This window comes from Grampus griseus (genome assembly GCF_964374135.1).
Source record: "Grampus griseus genome assembly, chromosome: 19".
Classification (NCBI taxonomy): Eukaryota; Metazoa; Chordata; class Mammalia; order Artiodactyla; family Delphinidae; genus Grampus; species Grampus griseus.
Genome location: NC_139013.1, coordinates 41,595,211 through 41,615,556, shown reverse-complemented (window position 1 = coordinate 41,615,556; position 20,346 = coordinate 41,595,211). Strand labels below are relative to the sequence as shown.

Below are 20,346 nucleotides of genomic sequence, written 5' to 3'. Positions count from 1 at the left end.
ATTGAGCCCATATGCCCTAGAGCCCGCGTGCCTAGAGCCCATGCTCCGCAACAAGAGAAGCCACCACAATGAGAAGCCTGAGCACCACAACGAAGAGTAGCCCCCGCTCACCGCAACTAGAGAAAGCCCGCGCGCAGCAACGAAGACCTAACACAGCCAAAAGTAAATAAATAAGTAAACAAATTTAGTTTTTAATAAAAAGAGCCTATGCTTTAAATACTATGCAGGCAGGGACAATGACAACATGAAATAGAGCACAAGAGTAGTAATCAATTGTCTTCCTGAGAGAAAGACCATTAAGTGTTGCTGTCGAGAAACTATAGCTGCTTTTATACTTCTAGAGTCCCTCTGTGTCCTGAGCAGGGATAAATGGTGTTCGGTTCTTTTACAGGCCTAATTATATGGCCGCTGAGAATTGTCTGCTCCTCACAAGATAATAGAGCAGGACTCTTACCAGCTTGGAGTAAAGCAGGACAGCTATCTCCCTTGTTCTGCACACTGTAACTTAAATTATGTAACCCAGGATTGCATCAGCCTTTCCGGCAGCCACTCATATGCAGTCCCATTTTCGGATCAGTCTTTTGCCCACATACGCTGTTTTTTGGACCCCAGTACTTTTGATATTTATACTTATTTAAATTCATTTGGTTATTACTCCCTTCCAGTGCTGCTGCAGTCAATAACGCCAAAAGACAACTTTTAAACATATTTAGAACAATAGCAGCATTGTTGTCACTTTAGACTCCTAAAGTGACAACTCATTTATATATAAACATTTGGATGTGTTAAAAAAATTCAGTCACTTTCACAGAATCAACAGACACTGTCTATATTTGATAAGAAGGTATAAGCATACTGTTTAAAGCAGTGCTTCTGAAGCTTCAGTTATTTATATATCACATACATGATATTCATGTATCACCTGTATTAGTATTTATTTAGTATTTGTCTTTGACTCACATTTCCCCATAGTCTAGTAAGTAGACACATTATATATTTTTCTAATGTACATCCAAACCTTATATATATATATATATAGATAGATAGATAATGTTTACCCATGTATCACCTGAAATCATTTTGGGTACCACTAGTGATATATGTACCACATTCTGATATATATATATATGGAAATAACTTACAGAAAAATAAAAACAGATTGCCTCTGGATGTGGGACTGAGGCCTGGAGAGACGTGGTTTTCATCAAAAGTACCTCCATAATACAAGATTTGTCACCACATGTATATAGTGTTTTACTAAACATGAAACATTTAAACTAAGTAAAACAAACAAAAATTCTATTACACTAAGTCACTTGGTACACTTCCTGGTACAATGTAACTATTCAAAAATATTTCTATATTTCATACCTTTTCCTACTGATTTTTTAAGTTCAATCACATACTCATGTCGCTCAAAACTGACATTCACGGATATGACTTCATTCATAAAATCTGAGGAAAAAAGACAGTTAACTACTACAAAATGAAAACTTTCAATGTTTTATTTTTGACTGCAGCTGTTTACAGAAATATAGTTGCAAGTATACAAATGTTCCAATAGAAGCAAAATATCTTTTTAATATTTAACAAGTTATCACAGATAGCTAAAAACATAGATGCAAATGAAATTCCCTCAGAGAATAAACTGAAAATATCTGGTGTCAGTGCTCTGAAATCCCAACTATGAAAGCCATATACACAAAAATGTAACCCTTACTTACATCATTGCAGGACAATGGAAGAAGGCAGTTCAGTGGTTGATCAGTGTGCTCAAGCAAATAAAATTAAATAAAAAAATTAAATGGCAGAATGGTAGCTAAACCACTTGAGAACAGGTTAATAACATAACTGTAGTATATTCATTAAAAGACTAAGTAAAAGAAATGAATGAAACAGTAAAAACTGTCAAAAAAAGTAATAAATACTTGGAGCTTATCAATTCAATGTAAGGGAACAAGGTGAGCAGATACATTCATTAGATCAAAGGAAATTAGCTCAATATCATTGGAATCAGTTTGTCGCTATGAAAGTCATAAACACTTCCATGCAGGACAGTTCTTTATTGGACACAGTCTGATTCCAAAGCCACTCTCAAACATCTGAGATGTGTGTGTGTGTGTGTGTGTGTGTGTGTGTGTGTGTGTGTGTGTGTGTGTGTGTGTGTGTGTGTGTGTGTGTGTGCGCGCGCGCTGTTCTGAGGTTCGTTAGCTAAAATAATAATAATAATACAAACTATTTCAAATCAGGCAAGTTACTTCTGGAAAAAAAACAAAACAAAACAGGGTGATACGGTTAAACACAGAGCCTTTAAAGGAAATATTACAAGTTGGAGTTGAACAGAATTGTGGTATGGTATAATGCTTTGGATATACAAATACAGTATGCAATAAAGCGGGGAAGAGGGGAAGGGGAACAAGAAAGGAGGAATGTAGCTAGAGCATCTCCCAACAGCTTGCCTATGTATTTCCAGCACCAAAGTTTGCAGAGTAAGCCACTTGTATTTCCACTGCTAGTTTTAAGCAAAGATAGCAGTGGTGATTTTCATAAAGTGAGTGTACAATTATTTTCATTTTGAAATGTTTACTTTTCTTACATGAGTTTATTAATTGGTGATTTGTAAACACCAACAATTATGGAGGTACTGAATTATACAGGGAGATTAAAATGAATGAATAAATCTACTTATCTTATGGTTAGTTTACATTTAACAGGATGCATATAACTGGGAAGGGAGAAATGCTCAAATTAAATAATACAGTGTCTTGTTTAACATCTTGTCTGAAGCATAAGTTCCAAGGATAGTTATATTTCTAGTGCATCAATTCTCATACAAAGCAAGCTATTTTAAAAGAAGATTTATCTATTAAAAAAAGAAATTAAATAAGATGTTTTGTTGACCTGGCTAGCTATGTTGTTTAATAGCTCAGATACAAATGTAAATATAAGGAATGACAAATAATTTTGTTCTGAGAGTTGGTCTAGATGGGCCAAAATTGTGGTCTGCTGGTAAAGTAAGAGGCAATGAAAAGAAAGCTTTTATTATCACTGCCCACAATGTATCCATTTTATGGATAAACAGGAGACTTTAGCACCCGTCAATTGTATTAGCTACTTAACTGTCATAATAGTTAAAATAAACACAGAACATTGCACCTATATATTTAAATCAGTCATTTAATGTAAACTTTTTAGTAAGTGGTATGAAAATGCCAAACTAACTGAATTATCAATAACTAGACTAATTGTATATGTACATAAAATATACTGTATTTCTATAGGCAGTACTGAGAATAAATTATCATTGCCAATAAATGATTATAGATAACCAGGTTAAATTGAATTTACATTAAAAACAATGTATAACTGTGTCTGTGTGAGTGGGGAAAAAAAGCCCTTTCTAGATCTTACTGTATACAGTTTACACCAGTGGTTCTCAAACTTTAGCATGTATCAGAATCACCTGAAAGGCTTGTTAAAAAACAGATTGCTGAGTCCCACTCCAGAGTTTCTGATTCACTATGTCTGGGATAAGGTCCAAGATTTTGCATTTTTAACTAGTTCCCAGGTGATACGGATGTTGGCTGGTGGGCTGAGGACCACACTTTGAGAACCATTGGTTTATACATACTATATATATAGAAAACTATATACTATAATGCTATTAATATGAAACAAAAAATATAGGAAGAGGGCTGGTTTTAATTAACTCTCAAACATATCATTAGAAAGCCGAACATTTTAATGTTTCTAAAATGATTTTCTGAAGTGTAATAATTTCCCCTTATAGTCAGTTACATTTCAAAGTCTTAAGTCCTACTATACTTTTTAGAAAATATTTCCATACCAAGTTGGCTATCCAAAATAAAAAGGGACATAAATATTCTAAACAGTTAAGATATACTCATCAAGAAGGAATCATAACTATACAGCATTCTTGACTTCTTTGGAATGATTAAAGTGCATAATATCATTAGGGTATTGAGAATATTGCATAAAGGTTTGCAGTCTTTAGTGCCACTAACAGTCACAGAAATACTCACATGGGGAAAGCAGCTCTATCCCTAAGCTACTACTCTCCTGACCTGTTTGTTGCTGATGGCTCTTTCTTCAGGCACCACCACTATGGTAAGGAGCTGGAACATAGGCAAAATTAACAAAAAACAGAGGGATACTCAATCCAACTGTATTTGGCTGCAAGGAATTATTTTAGTTCTGGAGGGACTCAGATACAACTTCATTTCCTTTGACACTATTTTTCATAGGCAGATTTCTAAAGTTCTGATGGACGAGAAGTACACTATAATGAATTATTTGACTCCGTATGGTTAGAAAAATTGACATTACTAAGCTTTACCTAAACTATGTGTTAGTGGTTTATTTTCACCCATCTTATAATAAAGATCAGAGAAGGTGCTTCAAACACTTCCTTTCTGAAATTTAACTATCCATATTTGTGTACATAGTCTCACATATAGTAAAATTTTCAATAGCATTCAGATAAGACCTATTATTAGTTGGTCAAGATGAAGACAAATTTAGCTAATTTCTATAAATGCTAAATAGTATAATTTTGTGATCTTTTACTTAGCCTCCTTCAAAGAAACAATTCTAGCTATGTATCTTTTCTGTTTCTCTTATGCCAAAGGGTGTTAGAAAGTTATGAAGTTGTTTCTATGGTGATCAAGAAATGGAGAAAAAAATGACTAAATAGAAAAAATGAAAGTTGAGGCTATTAAAGTCATTTGCTATGTGTTTTTGGCAACAGTGAAAAATGAAATTACAAGAAAGGGGCACTAACATGGTAAAAAGGCACTTTTCCATAAGCATTTAATCTAGATCTAAAATATTAATTTAAAAAATTTCCTGAAAGAGAAAATGGAGTAAAAATAGAATTTTATTAATAAATGAGCCTAGAATGACACAAAAACAAATGGGGATTAAAGAAGCAATTAGAGTACTGGGACAATTCACAAATGATATTCTAGGTATTATTCTGATATTTACTACAGTATGAACATTATCTTCATGATTTAGCTCTAGTGACACAAATAAGCAGAGAAGAAAACCATTTTTAATACATGTTATGAGATTCTAAAGCTGATGAACTATATACAGTCTCTCTCTCTCTCTCTCATTAAGGCTCTCCATATAACCAAAGGCATGCAGATATAATGTGGCTGTCTTGGTTAGGGATGAAGCCTGTGGTCATGAAGCAGAGTAAAGCTAATAGGTCTCATATAATTTTCAATTAATTAGAAAAAAAACAACTGGAAAACAGATACTAGAACAGAAATTCTCACCAGAAAGATGAAACATTCTCAAATTACTCCTAGTGAATGTTTATAAACCATGCTGAATTTGAGATTTTGGTTATTAAAGCATTTAATTTCTGGTCTATAATTGCTGACGCATCTAAACAGACTTCACTTTTCCAAAATAAGCATCTATAATGGCTTAAATGGTCAAAAGGAATTATTATCTTAGTTTTGGAGGGACTCAAATATAACTTCTTTTCTCATTCCCTTTGACACAATTTTTCCTAGGCAGATTAACTGAGGTTCTGATGGGCAAGAAATGCACTATAATGAAATTCCCAACTACAGCATATACAGTATTACAAAAAAAGAAAGGAAGGAAGGTCCCTCATTAATACTGCTTCTATAATAAACAAAGCCCTTTAAAAACCTGTTCTAGGGAGACTGGCGAAAACAGATTTGCATTGGTTAGATAACAACATGATACTCTATTTGTAATTAGAATAAGGTAACATGATAAAGCTCAGAAGCAAAATATGACTTCTAATTATTTTCTCCCATGTTGGTGTGGATATATAATGGAATGACAATAAGGAATAAAACACACACACACACACACACACACACACACACACATGCGCGCGTGCGCACACACTCACGCAGACACACAGGTAAGCTCCAAGCATTAATGTGAGTTGCTAAAAGCAAGAACGATTGAATGTAACAATAAAAAGGAATAAAATGTGGTTTATAGTTTATTTAGGTCCTTCTGCCATAAGTAAATTTAATAAATTGTTGTTTCCAAGGCCTCTGTTGGCTCATGGAGTCTCTCCTATATGTAGATATAACTTGTAACAGTAATCTTGAAACTGCATTATTAGCACAAGTATCAACCACTGACTACTAAGCTAACCCTTCAATAAGAAGACGAGTACTTTTTGTAACCAAATAGTATGTTCTGAATGCTATACTTAACATTGACCTTTTAGGGGTAAGGAACATTTAACAATGTAAAAAAAAAAAATCATCATTATTGAATAAGAATATGGTATCTTAGCACAGCCCTTGTACAAATAACCACAAAACTTATGAAAATAAAAATTGGGTTTTCTGCCTCCATCCAATCAAACCACTACAGTTCAGGTGTATGTTCTGTTCTAAACTTAGATATTATAAAACAGAAAATTGGTCCCTGGTGACTTGGCATTGGCAATCAGCATTTTACAATGATAAACTTCTTGCTAAATAACAGAAGTCAGCACCCAAGCCAGTCTTCTTGCCACCACTTTATACATACAGCAGTGTTAACATTCTAACTGGAACTTGATGAACAAATAGACTTCCTGAGTCTCCTGTGTAATCTCTTGGGAAAAAATTCAGAAAACTCAGAAATAAACTTACAGCATTTTATTTCTACTTCTTATTTTTATACCACTGGATAAGCTTACTGACATGAGTCAACCCTCTGCAGTTAAGAGTTTTACATTTTAAAACTGGAGCACTGGATTGTGTGGTCCTTCTCATACCCTGAACTATACTGGGTAAATTTTCCTGATGGGGTGGGGAGAGAGAGATATATTGAGGAAAATGCTTTTGGTTTAGAGAATTTATAAAGTAGCTCTGGATATTACAAGATGGGGAAAATGTTATTAAAATTACAAACATGGGGTTTTTTTAGTGTCTTTATAAATAAAAGGCATAGAATACAGAAAGCCAATTAATAATAACAATAACAACAATAATAAAATATTAAATATATAGTGAGCAAAGACTGAATGGCTCATTCTTGTGAAACTCAACTTACACAACTGCCTGGATGGGTTTCCTTACTCTAACGTTTTGCTGAGTGAAAGATCCAGCGAACACACAGTGAGCTGCCTTTAGCCCACTAATCACATCAAGGAACCGCCTGATGGAATGGCCACAGATGAAAAGGTCATTTGTTTCAAAAGATACTTAAATACTCAATAAAGACATAACAAACCCCCCCTCACTTTTATCAGACGCCACGTTGTGGTAGAACATCAGACAAACTCACAAATTTACCACAAAAATGTGTGGCAAAAAAAGAATAGTTTATATATATGTATATATATAAATTTCTATATTTATGCCAATGTACTCACTCAGTACAAATAGCAAAATAGTATACCATTTCCTAAATACAAAATATAGCTTTCCAAAAAAATGAAACACACATTAGATATAAACCATCCAAAACTTGAACGATTGAAAACTGTATTCAAAATTAAATGACCCAGAGTAGGTCTCTTTCTGAAAAGTTCCCTTCATATCGGCAAGAAGCCTGTACTACTGAAAACATAATTCAATGACTCTCAATCAGAGAGAGAAAGAAAGGGTTGGGGGTGGAGGGAAGAATAAATGAGAACAAAGAGAAAAAACAAATTAAAGAAGAGCACAAAGAACCAAGGAAGACCATCACAAAAAGGGGGAAAAATCTGACTGTATAAACAAAACCAACACCACAATTCCACAAAGTTCAGCTAAATGTATCAGATAGAAAAAATAAAAAACAGAATTGTAGCCTTCAACAAACAATTAACAGGCTATTTTTTGTACACTTAAAAAATAAATGAAACTGACAAGAATGCCAAAACATCTTATCTACATATAGAAGCCACACACAATTTGGCCTTAAACTGTATTAACAGCTTTCTACATGCCAAAAGGAGAGTAAGACATAAGCATGTGTCCAGACAACAGGTTGTAGAGAGAAGCAGGCATCCCATGGGTGGTGCGAACACCCAAATCTGTATAACTAATGCTACAACTGCAAGTTCTGGAGTGTGTTATTTTGCTCTGTATAGATGTAACACAAATTAATTCTTCATATTAAGTCAATGATATGACCCTGTAAAGCCTAAGGCTTGTGGGAACCATCAGATAAGTGACCACTTCAAACTGTAAAGCACTGAGGTGACAAGTGAATTACACTCACTGCAGCTCAGGGAGAAGTGATGTTTCAAGAAATTTTAGTTTGTCTTTTTTTTTTTCAGGTTAACATTTACACTGTTTCCTATTAGAGGGAAAAATTTGAAGACATCAGAACAGCACCGTTCATGGAAAAAAAAATGCATTGTTTCTTGTTTCTCAGGAGTCAGCTCCCCTCATTCCTGAAAGGATACCCCCCGGCCTGTGCTGCAGGAGTTGCTGGGTTACCCCAGATCAAAGTGGTCTTTTCATTTAAGTTACTACAGGATCACAAAGCTAGTAATATATTACTAATTGTCTAAAATAAAGTGAAGAAGAGGGGAAGAACAGTATCGCTGAACATAAAAATGGAATACCAGTTCAAGACTGGGATAAGAAGAAAACAGACTTGAATTACTCTGTCAGTTTTAACTATTGTAGGAGGATATCAGAACATAATTTACCATATATTATCCCCTTCATTTTTAAATAGAGCAAGATGTTTATATTTTTCTATGCACAGTTATGGCTAAAACCCTTAACAGAAACACAGAGAATTAACAACTCTCTGAAAAATAAAATCAATAGCATTCCAGCTGTTCCCAGTTTGTGTGTTGTCTGTGATAAATAGAGTCCTCTTATCTGTGTAGAGCTCTTAATACAGCTTACCTGTCAGAATGTTACCCCTTCAGTTTCTCTATAAAAACTGAATGAAGACTGCTTCACTTTGGCCAATAGCTGTGCTTTTTATATTGAAAAATCACAGCCTAAGTTATGATTTGAACTTTCCTTTTTCAAAAGCCACTACTTGACTAAATGCAGGAAAGAAAATCTGAATGAAGAACAAAAGTAAACATGAAACATGAATTATTTTCTAATAGCAATAATAACTGAGTGATCCAGCTTATCAATTTAAACTGTACTTTTAAAGAAATAATGCCTAGGAAAATAGCAACAATTAATTCTGTCAGCTGGAAACTCAAACAGATTCTCAGTCATCACTGTTATTAGGAATATAAAATAAAAAGGTGTTAACAATGGTGGTTAATCACTGCAATAGGCAGCACAGGTGTGCTCTTTTGCAGTCAGAGTAAAATCCATCCATTTATTCAATCACAGTTTTTCATATTTTGTTTTCTTTTTAAAGTAACAGTTCAATAATCCTCATGGAATCACAAGATCTCAGGGTATCTTGAAATCAGGATTTTCTTCATGGAATTTCTAAAAAAAGAAGAAGTTTAATATGACTCAATAGGGAGGGAAAGCCTTTACAAAGTTCCCGTAGCCCTGAATGATCCCAAAGTATATTACAGTACTACAAATGATACTTTATCATATTTATACTGTCAGACTTTTCAGATTCAATATTTATTTCTTGAGGAACGGAGATATGAGTCATAATTATATCTGATATATAGTACATTCATCGGATGTTCTGTCATTCCAAGGAAAAGAAGCTTAGAGCCAGAAGGAATGCCCAGTATTAACAATATGACCTAAGCTATCATTCAGAGTAATTTATTTAGGGTAAAAAAGTACCATCTTGTGAGAAAGCCATATTTTAAAAGATCAGAGTCCTAACAGTGTTATTACTTAACTCAAATCTGCTAAGAATAATAAAATTTATTGATGCTTTTCAATAAGAAAAAAGCCAAAATGCAATACTCACATATCCAGTTAAAAGGAGCCAGTTAAGTTGTTCCCTTGGTTTTGCAATGAAACAAGCAAATCAATCTTTTCAATGTTCTGATTGGTGTTTATAGAGGATGCCAATGGAGAATTCTCTGGCATTTGCTGAGAAAGAAGTGTTGTCACAGGTGGCTGGCCCTCGTTTTGCGGTTGGCCTGGCTGACTTATGGCCATCAACTGATCTGGCAATGTAGCTGGTCCAGAAGTTAAAAGCTGACTACAGTCTGCAGAGATATTTAAAATAGAGAAGCTACCTGATTAGTTATTTTCTGTTAAGATTCATAAGAAGGTATTTATTAGTGGCTGGGATAAATTCATTACTGTGTTTGCTCATTATAGAGTTAAAAGTGAGGCACCTGACAGCCTCCAAAAAGGTTTTCATTGAACAGTAGTAGAATTCATCCTAGGTTTCCTCTAAGCAGTATAAAAATACAACAATGCTTAGTTATCACCATAAGTCCTATATAATTTCCTTGCTATATAAACATTTAAAGAAACATGGTTTTCTACCTCCTTGGAAACTACTTACTTTAATTGGCTGAAAAATTTTCTGTCATTCTTACTTCATTTTCCTTTCAAGTTTATATCTTAAAATGGCAAACACATACATTTATATATGTTACCACATTTAATCCTCCCAATATCCTTTTCAAGTATGTAATATTACCACCACTTTAGATATGGAAACTGAGGTTCATGCAGGTCAAATATCCTAAGGTCTCAGTCTGTAAGTGGTATAGCTGGGATTTGAACTCAATTGTGTCTAACTACAATCTGTGCTCTTAAAACCGCTACGTTGTGCTTTCTTCTAGTAATAATAATGTGACCATTTCGACCAATAACATTTAAGAAATGAGAAATTAGAAAGAGTTTCTTACTATTTTGAATGCCAAATAAGAACATTCCTGAAGTCTGCTGAGAAGAGCCAGGAGAATTTTGTAGTTGGTTCATTGTGCCTCCTGTAGTGTTGTGAAATAAAGTAGCCTGTGGTTGAGGTGAAGATGTGGCTCCCTGGATTCCAGGCATGTTGTTCTGAGGGGAATAAAGGGGAGACTGTTGCATGTCTTGTTGGTTTATACTGTTCTGCAATGCAGACATGGATGCTGGAGAAAGGAAGAGTGTTACTTGCTGCTCTTGAGAACTGGGTGACCCTTGGACCAACTGAATCTGAGGAGAGCTATGGAACAAGGAGGTCTGTGATGATTCGGACTGGGCAGGACCTGGGTTCTGAAGTGAGGAAACTGTGGGCTGGTTCTGAAATTGCATGGGCTGCTGTTCTTGATTCATTGGGGCCATATTATTTTGTTGATGAAAAATTGACTGGTTCTGCTGCTCTTGATTAGCCATTGGATTGTGACTTGGGTTGAATATCATGTTTGGTGGTGGCTGCTTTTGAGATGCCATTGGAGCCATGGTATTCTGATTGCTGAATAAGATGCTCTGCTGCTGCTGCTGCTGCTGCTGCTGCTGCTGCTGCTGTTGCTGCTGCTGCTGCTCCTGGGATGCAGAGTTACTCTGGATGGCAACCATTGAGTGCTGTGACTGGAAGATTGTTCCTTGTTGGTTTTGAGGCATTGGATTAGGAGGAAGGGAGCCCAGGGAAACCTGAGGCTGAAACAGACCTTGCTGGGAGGGTTGTGCCTGTTCTTGGGAAAGCATAGGGGTCTGGATGTGTGATATTGGAGCCTGCTGTTGGAATGCAGCTTGCTGCTCAGTGTTTGATGTTGACTGAAGTGGAGAAATTGAATTCTGAGCTGCAAAAAATGAAATCTGTTCTTCTTGGGCTACTGTGTTAGTTTGAAGATTATTCATTGGACTCTGGGAAAGAAATATGTTGGCTGACTGCTGGTCTTGAGGAACAGAAGAGCCCTGTAGCACAGCCATGGTATTTTGAGAGTGAAACATTGGAGGCTGCATTGGTTCAGAGGAGGTTGTAGAAGTCTGACTGTGGACAATAGGACTTGGACTATGAAAAATAGAACCTTGAGTTTCCTGGGAAAGGTTCTGAGCATCAGCAATAGGATTCTGAGGATGAAAGAGTTGAGCCTGTGATTGAGAAGACTGCTGCAAAAAATTCCCTGATTGGAGTGACATCATCTCATTACCTTGCTGGAATAAACCATTACCTTGCTGCTGAGTACCATTATTTTGAACACTTATCATACTTTTCGTAGATGAAAAAAGGCTAACTTGAGGTTGACTCTCTCCACTATGTTGCATTTGGACCATGGTCTGAAAGACACTGTTCTGAATCTGTTTTGCTTGTGTTCCAGTTTCTTCTCCATCTGCTGAACTTGATGTCTGAAACATGGTAGTGCCAGGAGTTGCAACCTGCTGTGTGGTGGTTGTAGCAGTTTCATTTCCAGAAACTGCAGGAGGAGAAGAAAACAATTCACATTGCATTTGCATGTCCTCATTGGCTGATAACGCACTCATCATATGAGAAGTCTGCTGGTAAACTGGAGACTGCTGAAGGTTTCCATTTGCTGAAGCAGTTGAAGGAAATAGCTCTGACTGAATCTGGGCAGCTGCCTGGCAGATACTCTGTTGCATCTCTATCACCATTGCAGCTGATGATTCCATCACTTGCTGTTGCTGTTGTTGCTGTTGTTGATTAGATAATGTGTTTTCATTCTGTGGGTGAACACTTTCAGCTCTTCCAGCTATTAAATTATCTGGTCTGGTATGGACTGCTGGCTCTGTTGAGGAAAACATTCCAGGGCTTACGCTATTTTGAATTTGACTGACTTGTTGAAAAATGTCTGCACTAAGCTGTTCTTGAACATTCTCATTACCATCTGGAGCAGAAAATAAAACTGAAGATAACTGTTGTTGTGCCTCTAAAACTTGTTGGACCAAGTCAACATTTCCATTGCTGCCACTAGTAGTACTGCCTGTAAAACTTCCTGCCTGCAGCTGTTGAATTGTATTCTGTAGCTGCTGACTCACACTATTTGGTGATGGGAAAATATTTGATGAAATCTGCTGCTGTAAAGTCTGTGCTTGTTCTTGTAGTGGTGACTGCTGCTGTTGCTGTGATGCCTCAGTCAGGTGTGACAAATTAACCACTGTACCATCTGACTGTAATACCTCTCTAGACTGAGTTTCTCTTGTCTGAAACTGTGTAGCCTGCTGCAGTAGTGCATCACTGTTGGGCAGCTGACTAGAAGCAGAAACTGCTGGAAAGGTACCAGGCTGTGAAATGTCCTGTGTTTGGATAGTTGTCAGGGTCTCTGGGTTGTATGCCTTGGGCTGAATCTGTTGTTGCTTTTCGTTTTCAGAAGGTAAGTGGGAAGATGATGATGATGATGAAAAAGACCCATTTCCTGCTATGTTAGAGATATTTTCTAATGTTTGTTGAGTGGATCCAACTGTCTTTGTAGTCTAAAAAATAAAAATTGCCAAATAACATGTACATATAAATATTAAATGAACTCATATGATACTTCAAAAATTATTATTATTATAAAAACATATGCAGGGCCAATTTTACCCTCTATATTATTATTTGGAAAACAGGTGTAAGACTGTGATTCTCAGTGATAACATTATGTCTTACTGTCATCGGGATTTTTAAGTAAGTATTATAAGCAAAGATAGTCAAATAAGTAGAAGAATAATCAGCTGCTGGAGAGTAAGAACACAATAATTCTATGGTTGATGAATTAATAGCCAATTTAAAAATATGTCCATTTGTGGATCACTGGTAACATTATTGAGAGGGGGGAACAAAGGTAAAATGGAAAAGGAGCTTTAGGAAAAGACTGGTGGAGAAAAGGAAATAAAATGTCTCTAGTTTTGAAAATGCTAAAACCAGTACTTTCATTAATACCACACATCACAAAGGTCTAGGTAATGTATTAATCCCTCCCTTGTCAAAAATGTATATTGGCGTATAGCTGATTCACTCTGTGATACAGCAGAAACTAACACACCATTGTAAAGCAATTATACTCCAATAAAGATGTTAAAAAAAATGTATATTGGAAGTTGCTTCGCAGGCTATTTTATTTGAATATAAAATCATTTACTCTGCAAAGCAAAATTCATTAAGTGAATCCGAAGAGAAACAGATATAAAAGAAATAGGAGAAGTAAAAAGCATAAATATGGGGAAAAGAAGTCAAACTACTCAAAATATAGCAATTTTTATATTTGAGGTTAACATGTGGGGCACTAGTCAATGCAGCTCACCTTAAAAATAGGGGAAGATCTTTTCTCTGCTGTTACTTCCATTGGAGTAACATCTTCACTCTTAATCACACTGCTTGATATGAGTGGAGTGATCAGAGCATTAGGAAGAATATTTACCTTATCTAAGTTACATCCAGCAGTTTTCATTGCTGCACACATATCAAAAAAAGAAAGAAAAGTTTAAAATCACTGAAATCATCAACTATTTCATTCTACTGTGTGTTGACATTAGTCATGATTTAAACGTCTATTTTTTGATGCTATGATGGTAGCATGAGATACAAAACTGGTGTATCAAAATGTGCCCTCTTTTTTTTTTTTTCTTGGTCATGCTGCGCGGCATGTGGGATCTTATTTCCCTGACCAGGGATTGAACCCAGGTCCCTTGGCAGTGAGAGTGCAGAGTCCTAACCACTGGACCACCAGGGAATTCTTTGCCTTCCCTCTTTTTAAGTATCAGTGCCCTGAGGACTCCTGGTAAGAGCCTGAGACTATGAGTTAAATATCAACAATTGAGCATTTCAGTTATCAAGTGATACTCCCCAGCCCTTCCAAGGTGCCTGAATGAATACACTGCTTAACATGACCATAATATATTATAGGATACAGCTTGGAAATCTCTAGGAGGTTCAAGCTACTCAATTACAACTGTTATGTTCTCCTCTTAGTATCTGGCTGCCTGGCAGTATAAAGCCAAACTTTTTAAAGGCCATAGGATTGTCTGAACATTTCTTTCCTCAACAAAACTCAAGCTTCTCATTAAAAGATGCCACCAATTAACCAAACAGATTTCACTTTTCTAAATTAATGTCTTAGAAGACTTGAATTTGCCAAGTTGACACATGAACACATTTCTCTTTTAGATAGTACTTAAACTTCTGAAAAGAAAAAATTTTAAGTCCTATTTTAGGTTTACCAATTAAATTTCCAAAGCAAAACCAACAAGTATTTTTCTACTTCCATCTACTTCTGTTTTCAGAAGTAGTTATAGATTAACAACCAAGGAAAGGCAATACACAGCAGATAGGTAAGTTCTACCACTTCATTATAATTATTTTTCCCTCTTGATTCTCTTTCTTCTTTTTCGTCTATTTAAGCCTGCTATTGGCACTTAGTGGAGCGTACTGATAATCACTAATGGCAGTCTTCTAAATTGAACACATAGCCAAATTCTGATCTAAAGGTTTACCACTACTTTGAGACCCTGTGTAAAGAAATATAGATTCCCCAGAAGGCTCAGCTGTTAAACTTTTTTTATGAATTATAATTAACATACAATATTATATTAGCCTTAGGTATACAACATAGTGATTTGATATCTTTATACATAGATTTCTTAATTTGATATTGAGAAGAAATCCTGGCTACAAAGAGGGTTTTAAAATGGAATATGGTATATGAGCAGGATAGTTATCTTCGTAAATATTTTGATTTAAAAATATTTGAAACCTTCTAGTCTTTATTCAGCTTGTCTCACAGCCAGCTGGCTAGAAACAATTCCTATGGAAATTGATTATACTGGGGGAGGGCAAAGTGCCCATTTAACTTTCAATATTCTACGCTTTATTACTCTAAGAAATTAATTATTTACTCATGAGTTCTCTGGACCTATTTTCACCTAGATACTATCAATACCAATATGATTCAACTCACAATCCAATTCTGTCTGAGACAAAGCTTCAGATCATGCACAGGGCAGGCATTTAGAAGTAATTCAGGCCCACCCCACAAGACAATCTGAAAGACCATTAGTGTTGTCTTACGTTGACCCTGTAATATCAACTGCTATTCTTGCTTTTGAATTCTATTGGAATATGAGTTCCATGAAGGCAGAGATTTTGTTGTTGTTGACTGATGCATAGTAGGTAATTAATAAATATTTGTTGAATGAAGAAATTAATGAATTAATTTTACTTTTCCTTTATCGTAGTCAATTTAGTTTGTTGTGGGCTATTTGGTTAATCTTATAGTGTTACATATTTTCATTAACAGTATTTCTGGCCTAAAAAATTTCAGTATCTAAAACCAAGTTTATATTACATTTCAATTAGACACTGCATATAAATATCCATTGACAAACAAATGCATCACCTACACAGTTACTGCTTAACAGATCTATATGCATATTTGCCCCAAATTTATTTAGGGAATAATTCTCTCTCTCTCTCTCTCTCTCTCTCTCTCGACCTCACTGCACGGCTTGTGGGATCTTAGTTCCCTGACCAGAGATCAAACCCTGGCCCACGGCAATGGAAGCCCAAGTCCTAACCACTGGACAGCCAGGGAATTCCCAGAGAATAATTCTTATTAGTGTGATTTTTCTTCTTCTGGAAAGTGAGAATAGGTGGAATAAGTTGAGCAAGAGTCTTTTACTTCTCCTAAGGAGACTATTCACAAATAGGTATGTCTACTAGCATAGAGAAACAAGGAAAGGACTTTTTGTCTAATGCTCACTCAAAGACACAAGTCTTTCTATGGCCATATGCATAAAGTCTTTGTACGGCCAATGATAATTTAGTTTTCTGAGCCCTATTCTGGTCTGCTTGTTGTGTTAGCTTTGCGTGAGCTCCAGCTGGAATCCTGCTGGTGCTGCCTGAAGGAGTGGAAGGTGCTTCCCTGGGCTGCCTGGTGTCATTAGGTGGGGGTGAGGGGTGCTAGACCTGGAGGAGGGAAAACCTTTCTCCTGGTATGTTCTCTGGTCTCCTGGTACTAATGGGGTTCCCATTATATCACTGTTGGTGCTGCTGGGGAAGGGAAGCAACTACATGTGCTCTCTTTTGCCACTGGGTACAAGGTCAAGAACTGTGGGGTCTGGGCTGCATAGCTCTCTGCCACTGGGCAGAGGTTTGGGAGACCCTGGTCTAGTGTACCTTCTGCCCCTGGATTGCCTTCTGCCATTGGATAGAGGGTTGAGAGACACTTGGTCTGGATCTTACTATGGCCCTGGTGGAGGGCCAGGTGTTGCCAGGTCTAGTTCTCTCTCCACTGTTGGGGGAAGGATAAAGACACACAGGGCCTACTGGTACCACCAGTGCAGGTGGAGGGAGCCTGTGTGCTGCTGCCTGCTGTGGGGTGGAGGATGGGTTGGCCCCCTGGGTTCTGCCCTTGCCACTCCTGCAGACATACTGACCTGCTGCTGCTGGCACATAGAGCCCTGTGTTTTGGGCCTCCTGGTTCCACTGTTGGCAGATCAGGTCCATTACTAGTTGGCGGATGTGGGGAATGGGGTGGGCTAACCCTTCCAAATTCTGCTGTTGCTATTGCAGGTTTGGGTAGGGGATGGGTTGGCCCCCAAACACTGCTAATGGGTCAGCTGCTGTCACTTGGTACGAGTCATCTCACTAAGTCTCTACTGGGCTTTCCCTTTCCTGATCTTTTGGCCAAAGAGAACAGGCTTTTCATGCTTATTTACAGATTTATTATTTTGTCTATGCCTGTTGCCAGTTCTGAGTCGCAACTGCTGCCCGACTCAGATAAATTGGAGATAAAAAGAAAACCAGTTAACTCACTTGGTGTTGTTCTGTAAGTTCTAAGGTCTTTAGCCAGTCCTATTCCTTTTTTCTATATTTCAAAGTCATTTTATACTGCTGAATATTTCCAAGGTATTAAGTAGATTTAGAAAGGAGGAACAGGGAAAAGTGAGTCTATACTATCTCCCCCACCACCCCCTCAGGAAAAACAGCTTTATTTGGACTGAGAATTGGAGATGAGAGGAGGACCTGAGGGAGCATACTGAGCTAAGGAGTAGAGATTAGTTTCCAAAATGGCAGTCAGAGCTCATCAGCCAAAAATGGGCTCCACTTCCCAGCAGGCTTGCAGTAAGTGCAATCAATAAAAGGCCTGCTGGGAAATGTTTATTTGCCACTAAATCACCCAAGCATGCCACAATTACAAGAAAGGTACAGGTTGTTTTTTTGTTTTCCATAATTAAATTTCCACAGCATCTCCCCAATCAAAAGTATTACAAAAAGTAAAAAATCACATTTTACAGATCTTAGACTTGTCTTCAGCATTTTGCTCAAATTTCACCATCTTCAAAAAGTAAAACTCTTGTAAAACTCATAAGCTAAAAGTTCTATCCGGGCTTCCCTGGTGGCGCAGTGGTTGAGAGTCCGCCTGCCGATGCAGTGGATACGGGTTTGTGCCCCGGTCCGGGAAGATCCCACATGCCGCGGAGCCGCTGGGCCCATGAGCCGTGGCCGCTGAGCCTGCGCGTCCGGAGCCTGTTGCTCCGCAACAGGAGAGGCCATGGCAGTGAGAGGCCCACGTACCGCAAAAAAAAAAAAAAAAAAAAAAAAATTCTATCCAAGCAGTGAGAATACGGCCTTCGCTAGCCCATGGCAATTCTTTTCCCATTTTCCCTAGCCAGTTAGGGTTGAAAAGCAGAGTGAGGCTCAGATTGCAGGGGTGGGGAGGGGAGAGACTCAAGGGCTAATTTCCCCCAGTACAAGATGGCATCTGAAGCTTGACGGGAAAGCACAACTGGAGGGATTTGAGGGAAGGGTCCAGGCCCTGTATTCAGTCAGAGTCACTGCTGGAAGAGGAGGAAGAGGAGGAGGAGGAGGAGGAGGAGGAGGAGAAATGCTTGCCATGCTTGTGGTGTTTGTGCTTCTTTTTGTGAGCTTTTTTCATTTCCTTCTGCATCTTCTTGTGGATCACCATTCCTGGTCCTACCATGCCAGGAGCCAAAGGATTCACAGGATGCATGCCAAGGGCAGGTGGTGGGTATGCAGGGGGGTAAGGACCTGTGGGTTGGCATCCTGGTTACGTGGTTGTGGCACAGGATGACAGGTCCACTAAGGGGCAAAAGCTGGATTCCCCTGGGGTGATCCTGGGGGAGTGGGAAAGGGGCCTGGAGGAAAGGTAGGGTTGGCAGGTGGTGGATGGGCAGGATTGCAACCTCCAGGGTACCCGATGTTAGGGGGTATGGATTTGGCCCTGGCTGCCCAGCATTGGGATTCCACATGTTCAGGTGTTTCCTCCAATCCAGGAATGGAGAAAGAAGGAAACTGAGGAACCAGATGTCCCATCACCTTTACACCACCGCCTGGGCTAAGTCTACACTATCTTTTCTCAGAACCCACAACTGTATCTTAACGGACTTGCAAATAATACTAAATGGCTTTTAATATCTTTTCTTCCTACATTTTCACTATGTATTTAATGAGCCCTTACAAAGTTCCAGGCACTGTTCTAGGTTATGAGGATCCAGTGATGAATAAGATGGATAAAGCCCTACTACCTGGAGGTTACATTTTAGTGAAGGAGGAAAATCATACAAACAAGTAAGGTCTGTACTACCTAGAAGTTGGGGGAGAAGTTTTAAGCCAATTCAGAAAATCCACAAAGTAAATTATTAATTTTTATTTTGGCCATGCCGCATGGCCTCCGAGATCTTAGTTCCCTGACCAGCGAATCAAACCGAGCCCCACGGCAGTGAAAGCGTGGAGTCCTAACCACTGGACCACCAGGGAATTCCCCAGAAAGTAAATTAGACAGACATATTTAACCATCCCCATATCCATTTGAATTTATGAAGAATACTGTTATTGATAGTTTATGCCAAATAATTTTTAAAGAGTGTTCTCCTTCCATCCATGCCAAATAATAACAATTTTGGAAACTCAGAAAAATCTTTGCTAAGTTTGTTGTCATCAACCAGCACTTAGGTCATATATAAATACATTTGGTTAAAATACAAATTAAGATTTATAAGGGATGGAAATAATAGAGTAAAAAGAATACAGAGTTTTGGGGGAAATCTAAGTTGCAACCTCTGTCAGTTATTAGCTGTGTGACCTTGAGCAAATCACTTAACTTCTCTAAATTTTGGTTTATTTACCTGTAAAATGAGATTGAACTACATTATCTCTATGATTCCTACAAGCTCCTAAAACTTTTCACATAATTACAACCAGTTAGAGAAAAACATATGCTGGCAACTATTTTTTCACATTCATCCAATTAACCACTCTTTACAAAGCTAAAACTGAGAGACTGCACATCAATACTCTATCCCTGGGTCCTAAACCTGCATCACAGAGTTTTTGAATGATCTGTCTAGAATGTTCACTTACATCTTCCTGTACGTATACAGATATAGAAAACTTTCTGGAAGCTGTTAACAATAGTTTACACTGTACACTTTATCTTATGTAATTTGTATTACTTTTGTGTTAATATATACACAGTTGGGTAAAACTGAAAAATGAACCATGATGCTTTACCACTAGCCTTAATATCTCACTGAGCAGTTGTGCAGTTATCCCCCTTAC

General features: G+C 37.5%; 1 protein-coding gene and 1 pseudogene across 4 annotated transcripts in view; both read right to left on the bottom strand.

Annotated features, from left to right (window-relative positions):
* Nucleotides 1-1,522: 1,522 nt before the first annotated feature.
* The window catches only part of NFAT5 (nuclear factor of activated T cells 5), a 59,156-nt gene continuing 40,332 nt past the window's right edge, over nucleotides 1,523-20,346 (bottom strand). For all 3 annotated transcript variants that reach the window (XM_082677993.1, XM_082677991.1, XM_082677992.1), the window contains 4 exons: nucleotides 14,072-14,220; nucleotides 10,757-13,262; nucleotides 9,859-10,102; nucleotides 1,523-9,410 (listed from right to left, as the gene is read on the bottom strand). In XM_082677993.1, coding sequence (XP_082534119.1) covers nucleotides 9,867-10,102; nucleotides 10,757-13,262; nucleotides 14,072-14,220 — 2,891 coding nt within the window. In that variant the 3' untranslated portion in view covers nucleotides 1,523-9,410; nucleotides 9,859-9,866. The remainder of the gene's footprint in view (nucleotides 9,411-9,858; nucleotides 10,103-10,756; nucleotides 13,263-14,071; nucleotides 14,221-20,346) is intronic.
* Nucleotides 18,590-19,037, bottom strand: LOC309836592 (proline-rich protein 13-like; annotated as a pseudogene). The gene has a single exon. The product of its transcript is annotated as a proline-rich protein 13-like (transcript).